Source organism: Labrus mixtus, chromosome 2 (genome assembly GCF_963584025.1).
Source record: "Labrus mixtus chromosome 2, fLabMix1.1, whole genome shotgun sequence".
NCBI lineage: Eukaryota > Metazoa > Chordata > Actinopteri > Labriformes > Labridae > Labrus > Labrus mixtus.
In genome coordinates this window covers 26283032-26303050 of record NC_083613.1, presented here as the reverse complement: position 1 = coordinate 26303050, position 20019 = coordinate 26283032, and the positions used below count along the sequence as shown (strand labels likewise).

Genomic DNA, 20019 nt, shown 5'->3' with positions numbered 1-20019 from the left:
TAGCTGGGCTGCGGTAACCATGGATACGAACAGAGTAGCAAGAGTGGAGAGAGGAGAATAGTTGGGTTGCTTGGCAACAGTCTAGTTTCAGTTAAATTGTCAAACTAGTTGAGTTGGTAAAGTTAAAAATAATCTGTTGTTGTCTTCACTGCTGTGAAGCTTCATAATTTTGATCCAAGAAAGTTTCAAATCAAAAACTGGCTAAAATTTCTGAAATGTGGCTCAAATAGTTTTCTATTGGCTGTTTTGGCTATCATTTAATCAATCCAGTACATGTAATTATAATAACTGACAATCGAGAGTGGTTCCAGCCTCTACATGTGAGTACTTAATGTTTTTTTTGTCATCTGTGAAAACAAACTGAAATCTAAAAAAAGGTCTCTGTGGTATGCCGGTACAGTCTGACCATTTTCAGCTTGTTCTTAGAATAATACATATCTGACTAACAGGATGAAAATGTGTTTCATACCAGAATTCCTTCCTTCATTCCTTTGTATGAAATAGATGTTAGTCAAAGCCCTAATCAAAAGCTTTAAAAAAAACAAAAAAAAAGGCGTGACAACAAAGTAATACCATCAGAAGATTCATTTTAAATATAATTGTAAAAATAAAATCTGGGATTGATTTATAAAACCATTGACTAAACAAGATGTCTTATTACCGTTTTTTTAAACACCTTTAGTTTTCCAGAGTTAAATATTGTTTGATTTTCTTAACTTTGTGGATGTGTCATTTAAAGCTACAACAGCTTGAGAACATTCATGTCATCATTTAGGAAACCAAAGTCACACTAAAGTCAAAGAGTCCTTCAAATGTGGCACACAAACACAAATTAATAACTTTTTAATTTTATTGATAATCATTTCAACATCTGGCGGTGTTATGTACAACTTGATGGATATATAAAATATATTGTAATGAATTAACATTTTGTAATGATGATGGGAGGACGACTGCACAGAGATAGATGATCCTTTGTACCATACAGCGTAGCACAAAAATAAAAAGGCAGTAGCTCTGTTTCTTGCAGGCATAGTACATGTCCTACTGATGCACAGGGACACAGATAAGAGTCAACGCAACACACTGACAATAATATGACAGCTTTAAATACATTGTACATTGACAGGAAGCTCAAAAGAGGTTCATAATCCGTCATGCATATTTTTAAAGAATACTCAAATTATTGTAGAGTCACACTTAAACTGCACTGAGGTAGCATGCAGGGAGCACAGAGGACAAAAACAGATCAATACATCTGAATCATTGCTCAATAATCCTTACAAAAGTTCATCATATAAAACCAAAGCTGGCAATTCAAAAACCTGATATTGTTTGTTTATGCCCAAACAAGAAGCACATTATAAATATTTCCACGACAGTTCACCATCATGCATTTTCATGTCTAATACCGACACAAGAGATGAAAGTGGGGATTCAAAGTGCACTGGTGAAGTTGGATCCATGAGGAAGAGTGTGGACAAGGACCCAGTAAAGTAATAAATAAAAATACCTATATGATAAAACATGTACAAAAAATAAAATGTATAAAAAAGTGAAAAAAGAATGTGTATAAAAAACTGAAATACTTGTCAAATGAGTTTAAACGTCTACTTTGACATATTTAATTGAGCTTTTTTTATAATATCTTCATGGTTGTGTAGTATGCTTGGTAGGAGTTTTTTCAGTAGATTCCTTAGAAATAAGAAATTATTGAACATTGGCAGCCTTTAAAATGCAAGAGGCTGTAAATATGACTTCACATATTTGTCTGCTTTACGTTTTCATTTACAAATTGCATGTATTTTTACTTTCCTCAATGAAGCTAAATGTTTTTGCATCAGCTACCTTTGACTTGACCTTTTGTTTTGGGATTTGTTTTTCCAAATGATTCCAATCATATAAATTTATTGCCGAGGTTCCCTTTGGATCCATTTAGTCGCTGCTGCATTGCTTTCAGTCATGACGCATGATCTTCATCACAGATGGGAGTTTGATAATTTGCCAAGAAATGTATGGTTTCCTAGTCGACTATCCCCAAGGTCAAAACTTAATCTGACACCTCAGACTTTGAGCCAACACTAAAAAAGAAGCCCTTCATGTGACCGGAAAACTACAACAAAAAAAAAGTTCAAAACTATAACGTCGTCCATCTCGTCAACCATTATACAGAGTTTTCCCGTTCGGGGAGCTGGAGCCGATCCCAGCTGTCATTGAGCGATAGGCAGGGTACACCCTCGACTGTTCACCAGTCAGTCACAGGGCTGACACATTCACACCTACGGCCAATTATCCAGTCACCATTAACCTAACGAGCGTGTCATTGGACTGTGGGAGGAAGCACGAGGGAACCCACGCACGCGCGGGGAGAATTCAAAACAGGAACCTTCTCGCTAACCATTTCACCGCCTCTTTAACTTCATGACAAAAAAAAAAAAAAAAAAATCTATCTACTGATAAAGATGACGTGAAATGACCCCAAGCTCCAGAACAGCTACCTAACATCCCCTAAAGGAGAGTTTGCTTTCTCAGTGAGCATGTTTATAATGTGCTCATGGATAATCCTCCATATTAGGAACGCAGGTGACAGTTTAAGGTTTCCATAGCCTCAGGAGGCCGTCCTCGCTGTATGTGGCGATCAGATTCTCATGTGGGTGGTGAGCGATGCCAATGACTTCTTTCTCATGAACCTGTGGGTGCAGAGAAACACAGATCAGCACACAGTCCCCCGTTTCCAATCATTCCCAGGAGGATCGCTACACAGCAGCCAAAGACAAAGAATCAAGCGAGGCAAGAAATCAAAAACGGAGGCTGCACATTTTTTTTTCTTAATAAATCACACTTCAGAACTGTGGACTGGAGCTTACGGTCAGCGTTTTCTGCAGTCTCCCTGTCTTATAGTTGAAGCAGTACAGCACTAAGTCCTCTCCCACACAGTAGATCCACTCCCCTCGGGGTGACAGGGTGCAACAAACAAAGTCTGATCCCTCCTTTCTGTCGGAGGTGAAGGTCTTCACAGTCTGAGGAGGAAGAGGCGCCGACATTTTAGCTTGAATTTAATAAATGTGACAGATTTCTAGTCACATGAAAACAGTCAGTCTTGATATGAAATACTCTCTGGTTTGCATACGTTAGGGCGAGCTCTCACCTGACCCTGCATGTTCATGATGACCACCGTGTTGGAGTGGTTACAGATCACAAAGTTCTCAGGGTTTTGGGGGAGAGGAATCACATTGTTGACGGGGACTTCAGAGTTCAGACATTTAAAGGTGTCGATGCACTCGCAGGAGTTTGAATCCCAAATCTGAAACAGGCACAGAAAATGAATCTGCTTAGTGACACATTTCATTGCATTGCAACGTCTTCAGCTCCACGTTGATGCAGCACAGACTTGAAGTTTGGACCATATACAATGTGCTCATTGTACCTTAACCGTGCCATCAGACGATGCGCTGATGATGTGTAATCCGTCTTGAGTGAAAGATGCATCATTTACAAACGATGAATGGCCGTTTAACTCCTTCAGTGTCTTCCCTGACCTCAGCTCATGGATTCTGTAAAGACATTTTTTTAAAGCATTCACAGTCAAACATTGTAACAAAAAAACAAAAGTCATTATATCAAACACAAAAAACAGCAGCTCTGATTCAAATCTGTCTTTATTCAACTCAAAGGGGCTTTCTCTCTCTAGAGCAGACAAAACGTGTTGCTCTGCAGTGGATTCGGTTTATTTTTAGCTCCAGCGTCGAGCAACTGGGTGCAGATTAGCTTAACCATGACAAAAACGTCTAATGCTCAGTAATTCACTCCGTCTGCTGGAGGATGGTTTGGTGAATGTAAACAATTCGGTCTGCACGCTCGTGGAATTGTAAGTGGAGGAAACACGTTGCAGCTTTGTGCCTGAGCACATGGTCTGCCAGTTCCACCCACACAGCACATGTGCTTCCATCCCAGTGAGGAGGCTCAGCCCACACAGCCCTGCAGGCAGAAATAGATGTTCAACTCCTCGAGTCTGAAGGAGACTCAGCTTTTTTTTTTTGTTTTGTGTGTGTGTGTGTGTGTGTGTGTGTGTGTGTGTGTGTGTGTGTGTGTGTGTGTGTGTGTGTGTGTGTGTGTGTGTGTGTGTGTGTGTGTGTGTGTGTGTGTGTTTGAGACGGAGGAAGAAGAATAAAAGATAAGACACCCTCGCCCCAGCTTGTTTACATTCAGATGCTCAACACGTGTGCAACATGTGATGCAGCTACCGACTGCTTAATCTGACGTCTGCATTGCATTGTGGATCTTTTGAAAGGTTTAAAAATATCTGAACTGGCTTCACTGCTTGCTAAGTTGACAATCAACAATTAACAATAATAATCAAAACGGCTTCAATCAATTTGATAATGCAGCTCATAATTACCCTTCATTTCTCTGTGTTTACTTAAACATCCTCATTCTTTGAATACTCCACATTTCTCGTGCTTATTGCTATTTCTTGTTTTTATTCCTTTTTATATATAAATACCTACATTTCTTACTGCTATATTGTGTACGTTGTATTAGAGCAACTGTAACAACCTCTGCCTCCCCCGTGGCATGACAAAGTATTTCTGATTCTGATTTTCTACTTACAGAATAACATTGATTAAAAATAAATAAATCCCAGAAATGATACTAATATATATATTCAGGTATGACATGTATTTAAAATAATCATCATAAAGTACATTTATGATTTGGTCATTCATTTATGGAACAACCCGATTTGCAAGAAACATCACAACTCAAAATGTCCTCTATATATTTGGAATAAAACAAAGACTACACAGATATTGTCACTGCTAAGTTAATGGATGAAATCAAATGATCAATCATTGTAATGTTTATTTTTTTTTTGTATTTTCCCCATCTTTTCTTTTCTATTTGTCACATCTGTTGCTTATTGAAGCAACATTTTGCCAATCCAACGTTGGATGTAAAAAGCATTATTCTGCCTGCCAGCTGAACTGACAAACATGTTCACGCTTTTGAAACATTTGTGAATCATTTCTGAGGTCAGTGTGAACTCTCGCTTCATCCCACAGCAGACAATCAAAGATTTGTTTGGCTGCAGACATTTAAAAAAAAAAAAGAAGGATCTCATCATGTTTTATTGTTGTTTCTGTTTTGAACAATTGGTCTTTGCCCTATATGTTCACAGTTTTCTGATGAGTGCTGTTACTTAGTACTATGGATGTGAGTCAGTTTGAGTGTGTCTGGTGTGTAGAGTCACGTCCCACCTGATGGTCGGGTTAAAGGAGGCGCTGAGGATCTGGTTGTTGTCCTTGGAAAAGCTCAGACAGGTCACGCCTTTGTTGTGAGCATGCTCAAACCTGCGCAGACACAAGCCACTCTGGATCTTCCATACCTTCCCAAAAAAAAACACAAAGATGGAATTAGACAACCAATCGGATTCATCGTTTTTTCAATATTTAGACATCATTTCAGAGATAACAAGACTTTACAATAAATGAAAACACTCTTTGGAAGATCTGACCTTTATTTTGCCGTTTTGAGCGCCAGTTGCCAGAAGATCTGAGTCCTGACTGAAGCACATACACAGCACGGCGTCGTCCATCATCATGAAGCTATCCTGGGCCTGATAGTTCAAATCCTGGTTCATCCATGCAAACACACACACACACACACACACACAGAGAGAGAGTAGAAAAAACAATGAAATAAATCAAATTAGTGAAAGAATAATCTTTATTTCACTCAGAATATCGTGTTGAATATCCTTTATGATTACTAATTTCCAACTACGGTAGATCTGAAATGAAGTTTAAACAACACTTAAATGTACAGAGTTCAAGAAGTCTGCCAGGTGTATTGATATTAAACAGACTAACCTTGCTGATTTTTCCCGTGCTATAGTTCCAGACCTCAATGAACCCGTCCACTGATCCAGTGAACAGGTACTTGCCATCAGGAGAGAAACGTGCACACTCCACATGTGAGCGACGTCCAAACTGCGGGTTACAACGACACACACGGTAACTCCTCATTAACGGCCCTTCACAGTATGATGCAGCTAAACATACCCAGAGCTAGGTTTGCTTGCTACCTGAGAGCCTGACGTACTAATAGATTAAAAAAAAACAAAAAAAAACAAGTTCATGTCTGATAATCTCAGGGGAGGTTTAAGGTTTTCCAGCATGCTGACTGTTCCTCTTATCACCTTGGTAAGAGGACAGCAAGGACAAGCAAGTCATGCGGCTCCATCTGGACGCCAGTGATGAAGGCACAGCCAGAGACTGAGACAAGTGCCTTCAGGAGCGTCAAAAAAAAGAGTCACGTGTGTGTGTGTGTGTGTGTGTGTGTGTGTGTGTGTGTGTGTGTGTGTGTGTGTGTGTGTGTGTGTGTGTGTGTGTGTGTGTGTGTGTGTGTGTGTGTGTGTGTGTGTACGATCCATCTTTGGAGATGACTCATCAATAATAATAGAAAAGTAAAAGTATTTATAGTTTTTGTCCAAGAGTCTCACATGTACCGCCTACAAATATATATAGTATGTATATATAGTATGTAGTAAACTATATCTAGTATCTGATTGTGGTAGAAGAAGTAATTTTGTAGAACAGAGTCCGTGGTGGTCTACCTTGATGTGTCGGTACAGCTGGGTTGGAAAGTTCTCTTTCTCCTTTTTTCCGTGCGAGTCGATGGTGGAGTCGGGGGAGCTGTCAGGAGACTGTTGCAGTCTCAAAGTCTGTGAGGAAGAGGGAGGACGCAAAACTTAAATATAGATGCTGCTGTGTCCCTCCGTCAGTGTCAACATGAAAGGTTGTCCCACCGCGCAAATGCGTGATTGGGAACGAAGGAAAACGATTTGCAGCATGAAAACTTCAGAAGCCAACTGTGAATGTGCGATGTCGCATTCTCAGAAATCCTTCAGACATTTAGAATTTGACCATTGTCAGCTTACAAAATCAAATGTGACTGTAGGTTCTGTGGCAGTTTGAATGGCAGCTTTTACATTTGTTATGCTACTTATCTTATTTAGTAAGCTGAGATAAAAAAAAAGAAACATTTTTTTATATAAAGGGAGCTTAATAGATGTATTGGCTTGCCTTGTTATAGAATTATCTTAAGCACTATGGGAGCTATCGATCATGATCAGATTACTCACTCCGATTTGGTCGAGGAGTCCCATGAGGCGAGAAGGAGGCACCACACTGACCTCCTGAACCATAGACTCGGCAATCGCCCTGCGCCGCTTCTCCTTGTTGCTGCCTTTAGGGTACGCCTGTAGAGACAGAAAGAAGGCTAGAACTATGAAACACGTCGTGGGGGAAATGTTCTGTAAAAGTAGTAACCGTTACTGTCTCACCTCCCGAGGGTCAAAGCAGGAGCATTTGAGCAGGTTCTCCAGGTGGAGGTACCTCCCTGGTTGCGTTTGCTTCAGCATGATCATGGGGTCGGTTTGTCTGAGGAGCGAGCGAGCTGCACCCACCTCCCTCATTTCAATCAGCTCCATCACGACCTGTTGAGGAGAGACCCGTGTTTAGAAGCTGATGCAAAAGATTGCGGCCCGGGGGGGGAAAGCGTCGGCTGATCTACGCAGCGCTCACCTGCTCGTAGAGGTCAATGAGAATGTTGTCAGGTAACTTGAGGGACTCGATGGCCAGCAGCACCGAGTCCCAGTGGCCGCTCTTTATGTCTGCGATGAAACTGTCGATGCTCTCCACCGTGTTCAGAGACACGGTGGTCTCCTCCTGCAAGGTGTTCAGTGTTCTGTAGAGGTTGTTCTCCTTCAGGTACTGCATGATCAGACGGATCACACTGGAAGACAAAGATTCATGTTACTTCCACATGCCACTTCTCCGTCAAAGCTGTTCTGTATTTGTACATGATGCTCTTCTTTTCTGGTTTATCTTGTTTTTTGTTTTTTTTACTTCTGTCACATTGCAGAACCGAACACTGAAGCTGTTGTTTTTATTCTCGGATGCTTTCACACATTTAGACATGGATCCTCTGACTCAAGTGTCAACAGAAAAAGAAAAAAACATGCGAGCTGTTCCTGTCAAAACAAGACGTGAGCAGGGATACTGCTGCATGTGGAGCTTTGTCACGCTTGAAAGCCATCCGCCGAGCATTTTCACAGCTTTCCTTTCATCACATCTACCCCGCTGCGGTTGTCACTTCGTCAGCAGCATCATGATGCAGGAAGTTTTGCTTCTCCTTCACGTGCACTTTTCTGCAGAGACATGCTTCAGTGGCGTCGTCTGGATTGTGGATTAACACAGCCCACCTATTTTAATATGAGAAAGTTTGTACGCCACATTCCCTCCTTTTTTTTTTCTCCTCCCTATCCTAGATTGACTTTAAATGCAAATTGTGTGCGCTTGATCCCCACCACCACATTAAGTCTGAATACTGGCCAATAAGAAAAGCACACCCCATGTTTTGCCCAGGGGGTGGAGGGCGTATTAGTTCAACAGGCACATGTGGATGAAACGCACACAATGTACTGAGACTGGACCCGCCCCTCTCTCAGCATCATGAGCAAGGACATCAGATCAAACGGCTCAAAGTGATTATTAAAGCAGACGCACGGGGGAAATATACAATACGCAGACTACATTATATCTTTAAATAAAAGACGTTTCTGTGACTGGATGGGATGGGATTAAAAAAACCAAGACCCATAAAACAAACGTCACATGGGTGCACAATGCACATGGTGCACACACAAAAAAAACTAAACAAAATGCGTCATAGAAAACGGCAGAACAAGATAGATTTCTATGTTGTGGATTATGTCTTTATTAAAACACAGCCTAAAAATAGCACACGTGTAAAATTCAAACATATTGAATCACATTGTAGACTATAATAAGAAGAAAGTTTTAACCACAGGAAATATCCCCAAGCTTTGAGAAAATAACAGCGGTCTACAATCTTGCAGATGGATGCGTAATTTCAAAACTTACAAACTTGATCTTTTCCTTATCAATAAAAGCGTTTGTTTTCTTTAGTGAAGACACACGTGTTGTCATAGTAGGATACAAAAACAAAGTTATCATCACTAAACTATAACTTAAAACTTACTTATTAACATTGAAACCCCCCCCAAAAAAATAAAAGGCACACTTACTCCGAGGGCTCCATATCTGCTGCCATGGTGATGTTGTCTCCTGATGTTGCTGCACCGGACTGACGGATAGGAGGTTTGGCTCGAGCTCTGAGCTCGCTAGAGCCACGTGAAAGCAGTCTGTTGAGGACCACCCACTACACGTGCTTCTCTTGTGTCTTTTCATTTTTTTTAAATTCGGGCAGCGGTCCCAAAACCCTGTGACTGCCGCTGCCACACCAAAGTCTTGGAGCTGACGTCACTGACGCATGCCGATACATTGAAGTCGAAACGTTTGGTGGGCACGTTTTGTGCAGTAGACGCAGCTGCAGTCAGAACACGACAACAGCAGCAGCAGCAGCAGCAGCATCAGCACCATGGACAGACCCCCTCGTGGCTCAGTTTTTTCAGCCTTGTGTTTGTGCAGGAGCTTTAACATCGCTATAACGGAAAATCACCTCAGAGCTCATCAATATGCAGACCCTGAGCTGGGTGCGTCTGTGCCTTTTGTTATTTCGCGAACTTAATCTCTCACATAGGGACCCACTGATTACAGCACTCAGTGTCACTGTAATTGCACATTGTGAGTGCAGTGCAGCTGCAGTGAGCTTGTGGGTGTTAATCATCATCGCCACTTAAGAGAGAGTGTTTATCGGATCTACACGCCTCCGCCTCTCAGCAGCATACAGACCTGTTGGTAAACAAGAGCCTCGGTAATCCATCACACAGGCTCCATAACTATTCTGTGGCGTCGTCTCTGCAGAGCAAAAGAGCAGAAAAACTACTACTTATTTTCAGTCCATCATGGATGCCAGATCACATGCACAAAAATAGACACAATTCAAAACTAAAGCAAGACATCCACATTGGGCCTACTAAGATTTACATGCAAAGATAGACAAGTTACCTCAACACTAAGCCCTCACAAACAGAACCCTGAAAGTCGCATAGAAACATTATCCTATTTACATATTGATACATTGTGTAATCTTTTTTAATAAATAGCCTACTAAGCCTATCAAATTCAACGACAATAGCCAACTTGAAAAGTATTTTTCAATCTCTCTGTATCAATATCAGTGATTGGCAGAGCTGTGATGGCCGAGTGGTTAAGGCGTTGGATTCGAAATCCAATGGGATGTTCCCGCGCAGGTTCAAATCCTGCTCACAGCGTCATCATCATCCTACCTTTGATGGATTGGACAAGGTGATCCCAATTTGATTCGGACATTTGAGGATCTTGATGATGTCATAACGTTCACCCAACACAGTCTGCCTCTCAATCACGATAACACATAGAAGTTATGTGAAACTAATTATAAAAAATATGTTCTGCTGTAAACACTTAGACTACCATCAAATCAGTAGACTATAACACTATTTAATTGAGAGCATAACTAAATCTTTTTTTTTGTTGAAATAAATAATAATAGCCTACAATAGTTTGTAAGTATAATGACGTCTCTGGTGTTTATTTTAAGATGAGTTTAACCAACTAAAATAAAGAAGAAAATAAAGAGAATACCGTTTAGCGTCACGTTAACACCGCGTTGACATATCGCGAGAACAGTCGAGCTTCTGAACATCGTCGTTGGCAGGTGAGTGCTAATTGACTTCCTACGTCAATTACGTGAGTGACAGCTTTCATTTGAGGAAGAGGACAGCAACCAGGGGAGTGCAATAAAGTTAGATTCACATAAGTAATGTCACTTCCATCGTCTTAACAACATTAGAGTAATAACTGGTCCAAGATAAGTCTATTAGGCCTACCTCTTAACATGTTCTCAATCTTTTCATTGACAGCTGGTCCTGTAACCCTTTTTGTCTCTGCTGTGGAGTTACTAAACTGAGGTCTGTGTGTGATGTGCTGGAGGAGAGCAGTGTGACAGCTGTAAGCTCAGCAGCCTGTGACAGAGTGACGCCTGTCATCATTAAACTGGAGCCCCACAGTGAGCACTGACAGGCCAACATTGTAGTTTGTATTACTCACAAGTTTATGACATACTTTGAAACATAGTTGTGAACCGTGCGATTGAAGCGTTCAAGTCTTACAGTAGAGTTGCAAACAAAATGTATTATCAGTTAGTTCTTTCCATTTTGAGATAAATGTATGTTTCAAAAAGGCAGAAGCTGACACAATGCAATGTCCTTTAGGGCCAAATGTAATCTTTTCTACAAGTTTTTCTACTAACTACAAGTTAGAATTAATATTATTTATAATTGTTTAAAAGGGAAAGAAGCGACAAGTTTATACATGATGTTACAAAGCAATAATGTTATTGAAAGAATGAAAAATGTGCTTCAAAGTAACATCCTGATATATTTTTCATTGGCTTTTTTGTATTATCCATTGTACGTGTAGGTATGGAAGCCCATTTCCGCCAGTTAAAAAAAATAAAAATGAAAATAATAAAGTCATAATAATGAGATAAAAAGTCGAAATTATGAGATATAAAGTTGAAATTATGAGACTTTATTATTTTCATTTTTATTTTTTTTACTGGCGGAAATGGGCTTCCATATGTAGGTGACTCTTTCAGGTTTGGACAAAAATGGTTAAAATGATAAGTAAGTTAAAATCCCTGCTAAATGAGGACTGCAAACAACTATTATTTCCACAGTTTCCACATTGCAAATAATGCTGCATGTCAAAGTCTTGGCTGGCTAGAGACTACTTTCCTAGTGCTTCATGCACCAACAGAGCAGGTGAACCTTTCGTCTTGTCTTATAGATCATCACGAGTTACACAATTTGTACAAACCTCCTGGTACAGGAGAAGAAGCAGCAACCACCTCTCTTGTTGTTTGTCAGTTTTCACAGGTTGTTGTTGCTGCTGCCAGAACCAAGATGAATGAGATCCAGGATGTGAGCATTGCAGCTAATGGCACTGTGGGCTGTGTGCAGCTCGCAGTCACATGGCTGCTGGGGAGGACGGAGCATGAGCAGCCACTCAGCCATCAGTGTTGGAGGATTGGGTTTGTACTCTGATGGACCGTGTGCTTCCTCTCTCTCTTAAGAAGACGAAGTTATGGAGTGAAACGGCTAGATACATAGATGCTTTATCGATCCTGAACATCTCTTATCATCACCCAAAATAATGTTTATCTCTTGGTGCCTTTTTACAGAAGTAAAGGAAGGTTTTGAGATGGCCACACTCAAAAGAAGTTATAGTGCCCGCCTTCTTTGACTCACGGCCAGGCTGTGCAGGAGGGCCTACCACATGGTGGGCTGCAAGATTCAAACTATTCAGGTGTGATGTGAGTACAAATCAATAAGAAATGTTCCACTTTTCTTGAAAAGAGAGATGGATAAAACAGATAGAAGTGGTAAGCCGGGGGCGCAGGTAGCATAGTGGTTAGCTAGCGCCCCATGTATGGAGGCTGTAGTCCTCCAAGCGGGCGGCCCAGGCTCGAATCCGACCTGTGGCTCCTTTCCCGCATGTCATTCCCCACTCTCTCTCTCTCTCTGATTTCCAACTCGATCCACTGTCCCTACAATAAAGGCACAAAAAGAAATAATTCAAAAAAAGAAGTTCACTGGCCACAATAGATACAAATAAGGACTTGTTGGTTAGTATGACAAAAAAAAGTTTTAAATGCATTGCTTACTCTACTTTTAGGTACTGGACTATATATAAACTTAATGCCACAGATGTTAGCAGGCAGTTTAGGAAATATAACATTCTTTCCTTCTGGCTGGTTACCTCACAGCCAAACCAATATGTGATAATTATCTCTTCCATTAATTCGAAACAGTGAATAAATACAGCTCAGATCAGTTGTTAATCATTCAATTACTGGCTACATAAGAGTTTTTAAAATATATCTTTTGTAAGTTAAAGATTGTCTAAATGTTAACCCTGTCCTCCACTCAACAGATCATCAGGTCTGGTTCTGGATCTTCAGACCAGCTGGATGTCTTTGACCTGCAGTATCCAGGAGCTGCCTCAGTATCTTCAGCATCAGCTTGTGTCTGTGTTCTTCTTCATCTCCCAGATGTACAACTGTTAGGCTGCGCCTGAGCTCAAACCAAACATCAGCAGTCGAATGAAGATAGAGCTCGTCTCAATGCTGACGAGAACTCCACTCACAAGGACGTGGTTCGGTTTCGCCCACTCACCGTGCGAGGAGGCTGACGAAAACGTCTCCTTTTGAAATGGTTATGTTATAATGTGTTCGTCGTTGATATGAAGCACTGTTATACGTTTTGGTATACATGTTTGTGTGTTGAAACTGTGTCCTAAAGCTCTAATGAGAGCTTCAACTGAATATTGGCCTGAAAATAATTGATTAAGATTCAGAAACTTGTTTTTGGAGTCTGAGTAGCTCTTATATGCTGAGTCAAATGCAGGGAAATGGAGAGCTCATCCACTGTAAAAAATCGAGCTCGAACAATTTTCTAAAATGGTTGTGTAGAAAAAATGTCCCCCTGCTGCATGTTCTTGCCCAAATTCATTTTCAGAGGAAATAAGCAGTCAATCATACAAGGTGTGGATTTTCACTTCCACATTGGCTTCATGTTTTAACCCTGGAGGTTGCAGCTTGGTGTTAGCAAAACAGCTAATATGAAAATTCACAGGTGTGAGGGAGATGTTTTTATTCTGCGTGCAGTGTAATTGTGCACATGAAATTAAACTGCTTCTTTATGTACTCTTATTAACTTTTGATAAATGTTTCTTACCGATAAGTGCTACGCTCATGATGGATTGAGCAATGAGTAAGGTCTTTTACCTTTTTGTAACATAACAGTGAGTATGGTCTCTTTACCTGCTCTCAAGTAAAACTTATGAATTAACACTATGCAAATAAAGGTTGATACTCGTCACTGTTCTTCTCCACTTTCATTGAGTCTGTGAACATCTTATTACAGGTAGCATTGATATACTGATGGTGTCTTACTCTGTTGCTTGGCATGTTCCTTTTCATATGACTTTCCTCCTGAGACAAGGAAAACTTCACACTGAGGAACATGTTAAAAAGCATCTCCATAAGATTTTTATAGACAGGCTGTCCAATTCTCCAGAAAATGTCAGGAGTGCATTTGTGAAAATGGCTTAAAATCATTTTTTAAGTCTTGTTGTAAATACCCATTAATTCAAAAAGGGACAGTAAAGCCAGGCTTTAATTTATTTATACAAGGCAATTCCATAGAAGGGTAAAAGGTAGAACTGCAATGACCATCCTCTACAGCTTTCAGTATTCATGTCATCAAAGTGCACTAGTTCACTGTCCATCAGCCTTATTGTATCAAGACGTGATGAGGAAAGCACACAACACTGGGATTTTTTTTTTCAGCAAAACATGAATTTATTTGAGTTTTTGATTTCACTTTTGGCTGGACTCGGACTTGGATGTGGATGCCCTCAGAGAAGAAAGGCGGCGCCTCTTGGCGATCTGTTCCTGGCGCTTCTCCTTGGCCTCCTGTTTGTGAAAGAAAGTGTGTATCAGTATAATGTTTCAGCTTGAACAGAAAGCAGCCATTTTCCCACATACCAAGCAGTATCTCACCACTCTTTTTTTTTTTTTTTAGTTACCAATAAATCTTTACATTCAGCTAGGTTACATGTAAAGTATAGACTGGCAATAAACAGTGACACATGTAGAGTGATCTGATGTATCACAAGAAGCCATTTCAGATCAGTGGTTCCCTTTGTCCTGTAATAAACAAAACTATAACATTACCTTCATCCTCTTGGCGAGCAGCTTGGCATACTCAGAGGCCTCCTCTTTGTTCTTCTGGGTGCGCTGTCTCTTGAGGGAGATGCGGCGACGCTTGTGCTGCAGCACACGAGGTGTCACCAGTCTCTGGATCCTGGGAGCCTTGGTCCTGGGCTTCTTGCCTGTGAAGGAGGGGATACAGTTTATACTAACAATACAAGAAGTGCCAGCTGTGGTGCGGGGGGCTGGGGGGGGGTAGTGAAAGGTGTCCCTGTTGACCTTCTTGACTCAAAAAGCTCAATTTATTTTAAGCCTGCAGCAGAGCTGAAAACACGGAGTATCAGAAACTTTGCTGTTAGACGATAAAAAATAAATCCTACAACTCTAGAGGAATGCTTTATCCCCATCCAATTACACAGTGAATCAAATTTCTACAAGACATTCAACATTACAATCAGCAGCAAACAGACGCTGAGCTCCTGAGAGATTAAAACTTAAATTATCTGCAGAATATTGATTTAGTACAAAGACAGAATTGTTAGCTTGGAGATTTAAACAAACTGTGCTTTTGAGTTTATTTTTTTTATATATATATATATATATATACATACAAAAGTAACTGTATGAATGTTAATGAGAAATTTGAACAAAATTAGCAGAAGAAACATGCACCAACCCATCACCAATATGTACCCATTGTTTACCACCCACAGCACATGGCATGCTTTAAACAATTGAGTATGTCCCACATCAACCGCTTTTATTCTGGCCACCCCCATATATGAAAGTACACTACACAGTCCATGTTAGCTTTAATATTTAATTCCCCCCCCTTCTAAGAGCCCAAAGCCTTCGCTGAATCTCCCCTTCAGTACCGGTAAATGCAACACGGTGAGGACATAAAGTTAACAGATCAGAAACATACCGCAGGGAAGAAAGAAAAATGCAGCATGAGGCAAGTTGCTGTATGCACTAAGACACCAGAGGTGTTAGTGTTGCGTCGGGGGGGAAGCAAAACAGATGTCTTTTCTATTTAGAACCTTTGATCTTGTTTTCACTGCACTCAAGAGTTTCTCTTTTTCCACAGGTTTTAGAGTCAGGTGACAGTTTTTATAGTTTAATGAAAAGCTAAAAACAGCTGGTCATACCTTCTTTAGACAGGGGTCTCCTCACAACGTACTGCCTAACATCATCCTCCTTAGCCAGGTTGAAGAGCTTGCGGATCTTGCTGGCTCTCTTGGGGCCAAGACGGCGAGGGACAGTGCTGTCGGTCAGGCCGGGGATTTCCTTCTCACCTGGAGACAGCCAGGTAAGAAAAACAGTCATTAGAATTAAAGCCATGTTCACTGACAAATTGTCCTGCTCATCTTACATATGGGCAATATACATTAAAACCACAACAACAAAACACAATGAATATAATAGAGAGAGCAGAGCATTTTGATAATACTGTACATGATATCATTTGAGAGAGCATTGCAGTTCAACCATCCACTTAACCTGGACCTGGTTGCATCTGGTAAGCAGCTCCACTGTTGCTCTGGCAACACACTGTCCCACCTTAATAACTACAGATCAGTCAGAAAGGGTCTACTGGTGTGCCATAAACATCTTTTCACAGTGATATAGTTTGAGTCATAACCAATAAAACCACAATCTGTGGATTATGAATTAACTGTTTGTCAACTGGTTAAACTTCTAAATAAAAAGACCAAAAGCAACTTTTTGAATACTTTACCTTTCTTGACAATAACCAAGTTCAGAACGCTGAGATTGGCGTCAACGATGCAACCACGGACAGACTTGCGCTTGCGCTCACCAGTCCTGCGGGGACGGTAACAGGAGTGGCCCTTGCTGAGCAGCAGGCGCACACGGCCGTGAGTGAGAACACCCTGCTTCATGGGGAAGCCCTGCTTGTCGTTACCTCCGCTGATGCGCACCACGTAACCCTGCAGAATAAGAGAACCGAGTGGTTACATCACTTTCATTCAAGTAATAGTACCTGGTGGACGAAGTCTCAATTATGAGGTTATTGGATACACTAGTACAGACTTTTCCACAAAATTACAACATTTAATTACAATTCTAACTACTGCTGCATTGTATCCAATACGAACATTTTTCCAGAACTGACAAGGTGGCCTAATGGAGAGGTCGGTACAATGTTTCCTAGGGTCAACTCTTAACACTGGTGTTAAGACACTCGTGTAGAAAGGCTTGTATACATGTAGTTAAGAACAACAACTGCAGCAATCAGCTGCACTAAAACGATGTTAACGGCAATACAAAGTTCAAATTGAAACGGGGGCATCACGCCTTAACTTTCACATCTAGTGAGGGTCATAACAGACAATTTCTCTGATCACCTGCAGAGCACTCAGACGATACTCGCAGCACAAACTCTCGATGTGGAGAGCGGTGGAACACTGTCCACTTGTAAATATTATGCGGTGATCGACTATGGATAAAAATAAGAAGAACATATAAACAGTTGGACAACGTACTTGAGCTGCTGTTAATATCCTCAAACATTAAAAAAAACAGCACATGCCTGTGATTGGTCTATTTTCTCCTCGCACCACATGTACAATATCTGTATGCGGAGTCCAATAAAGACCTTAATATATCAGACAATAAGGAAACATGCAATGTTGAAGTGCTGGCTGTCTGACAATGAAACCACCAATATTTATCCTCTCCAACTTTAATACAATCAGACTGGTATTAATCACCTGTACGCAAATAAGTAGAAAATGTTGTGGAACCACAAATTGGCGATGTAACTATCAGAGAATTTGCAACTCGCCTTTGTGAGCTGTGTGTTACAGAGATACACATCAGTACCTAGTGATCACAACACGGGGCCACTGAGGCGATGAGTCCAAGCACAAGCATAAACCAGGCCCAACATTTCAAGTTAGAAGATTGGGAACTACGGACGAATCAGGAAAGAACGACATGCCTGATTGTTACACGTGATGAAAATGTTTGGCTCACTGTGCACAATGGGAGAGCAACGCAGTGACGACCATCCAACGGACGTGGACTTGGTCGTACCTGGTAAGCAGCTCTGCAGTTACTTTAGCATCACGCTGTCCCCCCTTAGTGACTACGGGATCAGTCAGAAAGGGTCTACTGGTGTGCCATGACTAGTGTGACTGTATAACTGAGTATCACATGGGAGACAAGAGTACAGAAACATCACATTCACCTTCCACTCATCTCCCAGAGGGTCAGCAGCCACCTCTGTGGCCATACGCTTCTCGTAGAAAGTGCGCAGCTTGCGTTCATCGTCGACTTCTATCAGCTTCTGGCAGCCAGTAGCGGGGAATGAGATGTTCAGCTGGAACAAAAAAAAAACACGGATAATGCAAAAAGTTAGAGAATGTTTTAAACAGCTAGTGACAGGTTAGCATGCAAGATATGCAAGATTTAAAACGTGTTAATATTACTTAAACCTAACATAGGGGTAGAACAAGCACGTAGTGGTTAAATAATGTTAAAATGTGAGGTTAGTTTAATGAATTGAGTTGAAATGTGAGGGGAAATTGAGTAAAGGGCCTGTTAGCTTCTTGGTTAGGTATCCATACCCAGCTAACGCTAACACTATCGACCCTTACATTATTAAACAGAATTGATTAGAAGTTATTCACATGTGACTTAAATCGCACAGCAGCGTGTGGAAAGTCTCCTATTACAGCTTTAAAATGATCTACAACTACGAACAGAGGCTTTAGGTCGTTGCACATTTCTCCCAGTGTGCGGCCATGTTTCCACCGCTCATTCTGGTGCTAACTTTCTATCAGAATCACAAATCATCCTCAGTGCCTCGGGTACAACCTTTACATCAGACTAGTCCGCTTGATAGTGTATATTCGTGGCAACAATAATACATGATTATTTTTAAAGAATAAACATCGTCACACAAAGAAATAGTTCGGGGAAACAGTGTACCTTCATTTTGCTAAACCGGCCCTACGACGGTCCGCCACGGAAAAGAGACCGGATATCCTCTTCGTGATCTCACATAGACCTGATATGTTATCGCGAGAACTGACTACTTCACATTTTGTCATCAGCCTCCAGCTCAAGCTGCAGGTTATTAATCAAATTAGCAACCAACAACAAATAAACGAGCAAAAAAAAAAAAAAAACATACTCGCGCAATTACATTAAATTAAGACGTTTAATAGATTAAATATTAAATTATATTTAATCAACAATTTCACCATTGTGGGATAAATAAAGGATTATCTTATCTTATTTATAAGTTAAAATACATGTTTCAAATAACTGCAAAACTGCTATATAACTAATCTTTATCTCAAACTACGTTTTGCATGAATTAATCAGACAAATATAAAAGAGATAATTTAAATAATTGGGACAATGTAACATCAGCATTATGCCTTTGATGCCTGCTGGTAAACTTCAATCTTTGATATCAATATTCTTCAAATAAGTAGCTTTATTTTTAAAGTTAAATACATGAGTGCAAACTTGCCAGAAAGCTTTAAAGCATTTTTAATTTTTAATTCTCAAGTGAACTATTACTCAACTAGACAAACCAATAACCGATACCTACCAATGTGTCGTACATCTCGAGGACTCAATAAGATACCGTGGAGTCAAATTATGGAACACGCATATTTATTTATTTTTACTTGTCCTTTTCTAGATACAAATTGAGACTCAGAAATGCATTGATGTCAGAAAGATTTGTAGTGAATAGTGAATTGTCCTGCTCTATTTTTATGTTTTCAATGTTTGTATGTAATTTTCAATTGGGTAAATTTATTTGTGATAGTAAATATTCTTACTTTGTTATTTTTCTTTTACTGTATTTTCTTTTAACTTTGTTTAATCTCTTAAGGTGAGGTTTTGAGATAAGCCCTCATGGGTTTCTACCTCACCTGCACATGTGTTTTTATTTATTTTTATTTTTTTCTGTTTGATTCTTCTTTCAAATAAATGTGCAAATAAACTAAACTAAACTAAAAAAAAAACCATAATGAGCATTTGTCAGCAGAGGGAGCCAGAGAGTTGAAAACCCTTCACACACCAAATGTGAAATGTACACAGGACAAATCTTATTTACTTTTACACAAATTACTACAATTTGACAGATCAATTCCCAACACACCGTACAGAGATAAGAGTCGAAAAGGATTATAGAATATGTATAGTATGGACACAGAAATACATGTAAAAATAAACTAACAATTAATACATTATTATTATTTTATAGTATTTAATAATTATAATCCATACAAC

At 40.2% G+C, this 20019-nt stretch overlaps 3 protein-coding genes, 1 non-coding gene and 1 pseudogene across 4 annotated transcripts in view; 2 read left to right on the top strand and 3 right to left on the bottom strand.

The window, feature by feature from the left end:
• Nucleotides 1-20019, bottom strand: part of odam (odontogenic, ameloblast associated) — a 130137-nt gene that overhangs the window by 39424 nt on the left and 70694 nt on the right. The gene's annotated exons all lie outside the window — the stretch shown is intronic.
• LOC132990705 (WD40 repeat-containing protein SMU1-like) lies at nucleotides 837-9248 on the bottom strand. Its single transcript, XM_061059077.1, has 12 exons — nucleotides 9113-9248; nucleotides 7587-7797; nucleotides 7346-7498; nucleotides 7145-7261; nucleotides 6617-6724; nucleotides 5871-5990; nucleotides 5516-5632; nucleotides 5259-5386; nucleotides 3428-3554; nucleotides 3149-3304; nucleotides 2868-3020; nucleotides 837-2690 (listed from the first exon to the last, which is right to left on the bottom strand). Exons 1-12 carry the CDS (start codon nucleotides 9136-9138, stop codon nucleotides 2592-2594), a joined length of 1515 nt encoding a protein of 504 aa, XP_060915060.1. The 5' UTR covers nucleotides 9139-9248; the 3' UTR covers nucleotides 837-2591.
• trnas-cga (transfer RNA serine (anticodon CGA)) lies at nucleotides 10180-10261 on the top strand. The gene has a single exon. It is a non-coding gene; the product is annotated as a tRNA-Ser (tRNA).
• On the top strand, nucleotides 11598-13223 carry LOC132954954 (uncharacterized; annotated as a pseudogene).
• Nucleotides 14370-18814, bottom strand: rps6 (ribosomal protein S6). Its single transcript, XM_061059064.1, has 6 exons — nucleotides 18700-18814; nucleotides 17957-18088; nucleotides 16484-16694; nucleotides 15894-16040; nucleotides 14770-14927; nucleotides 14370-14508 (listed from the first exon to the last, which is right to left on the bottom strand). Exons 1-6 carry the CDS (start codon nucleotides 18703-18705, stop codon nucleotides 14413-14415), a joined length of 750 nt encoding a protein of 249 aa, XP_060915047.1. The 5' UTR covers nucleotides 18706-18814; the 3' UTR covers nucleotides 14370-14412.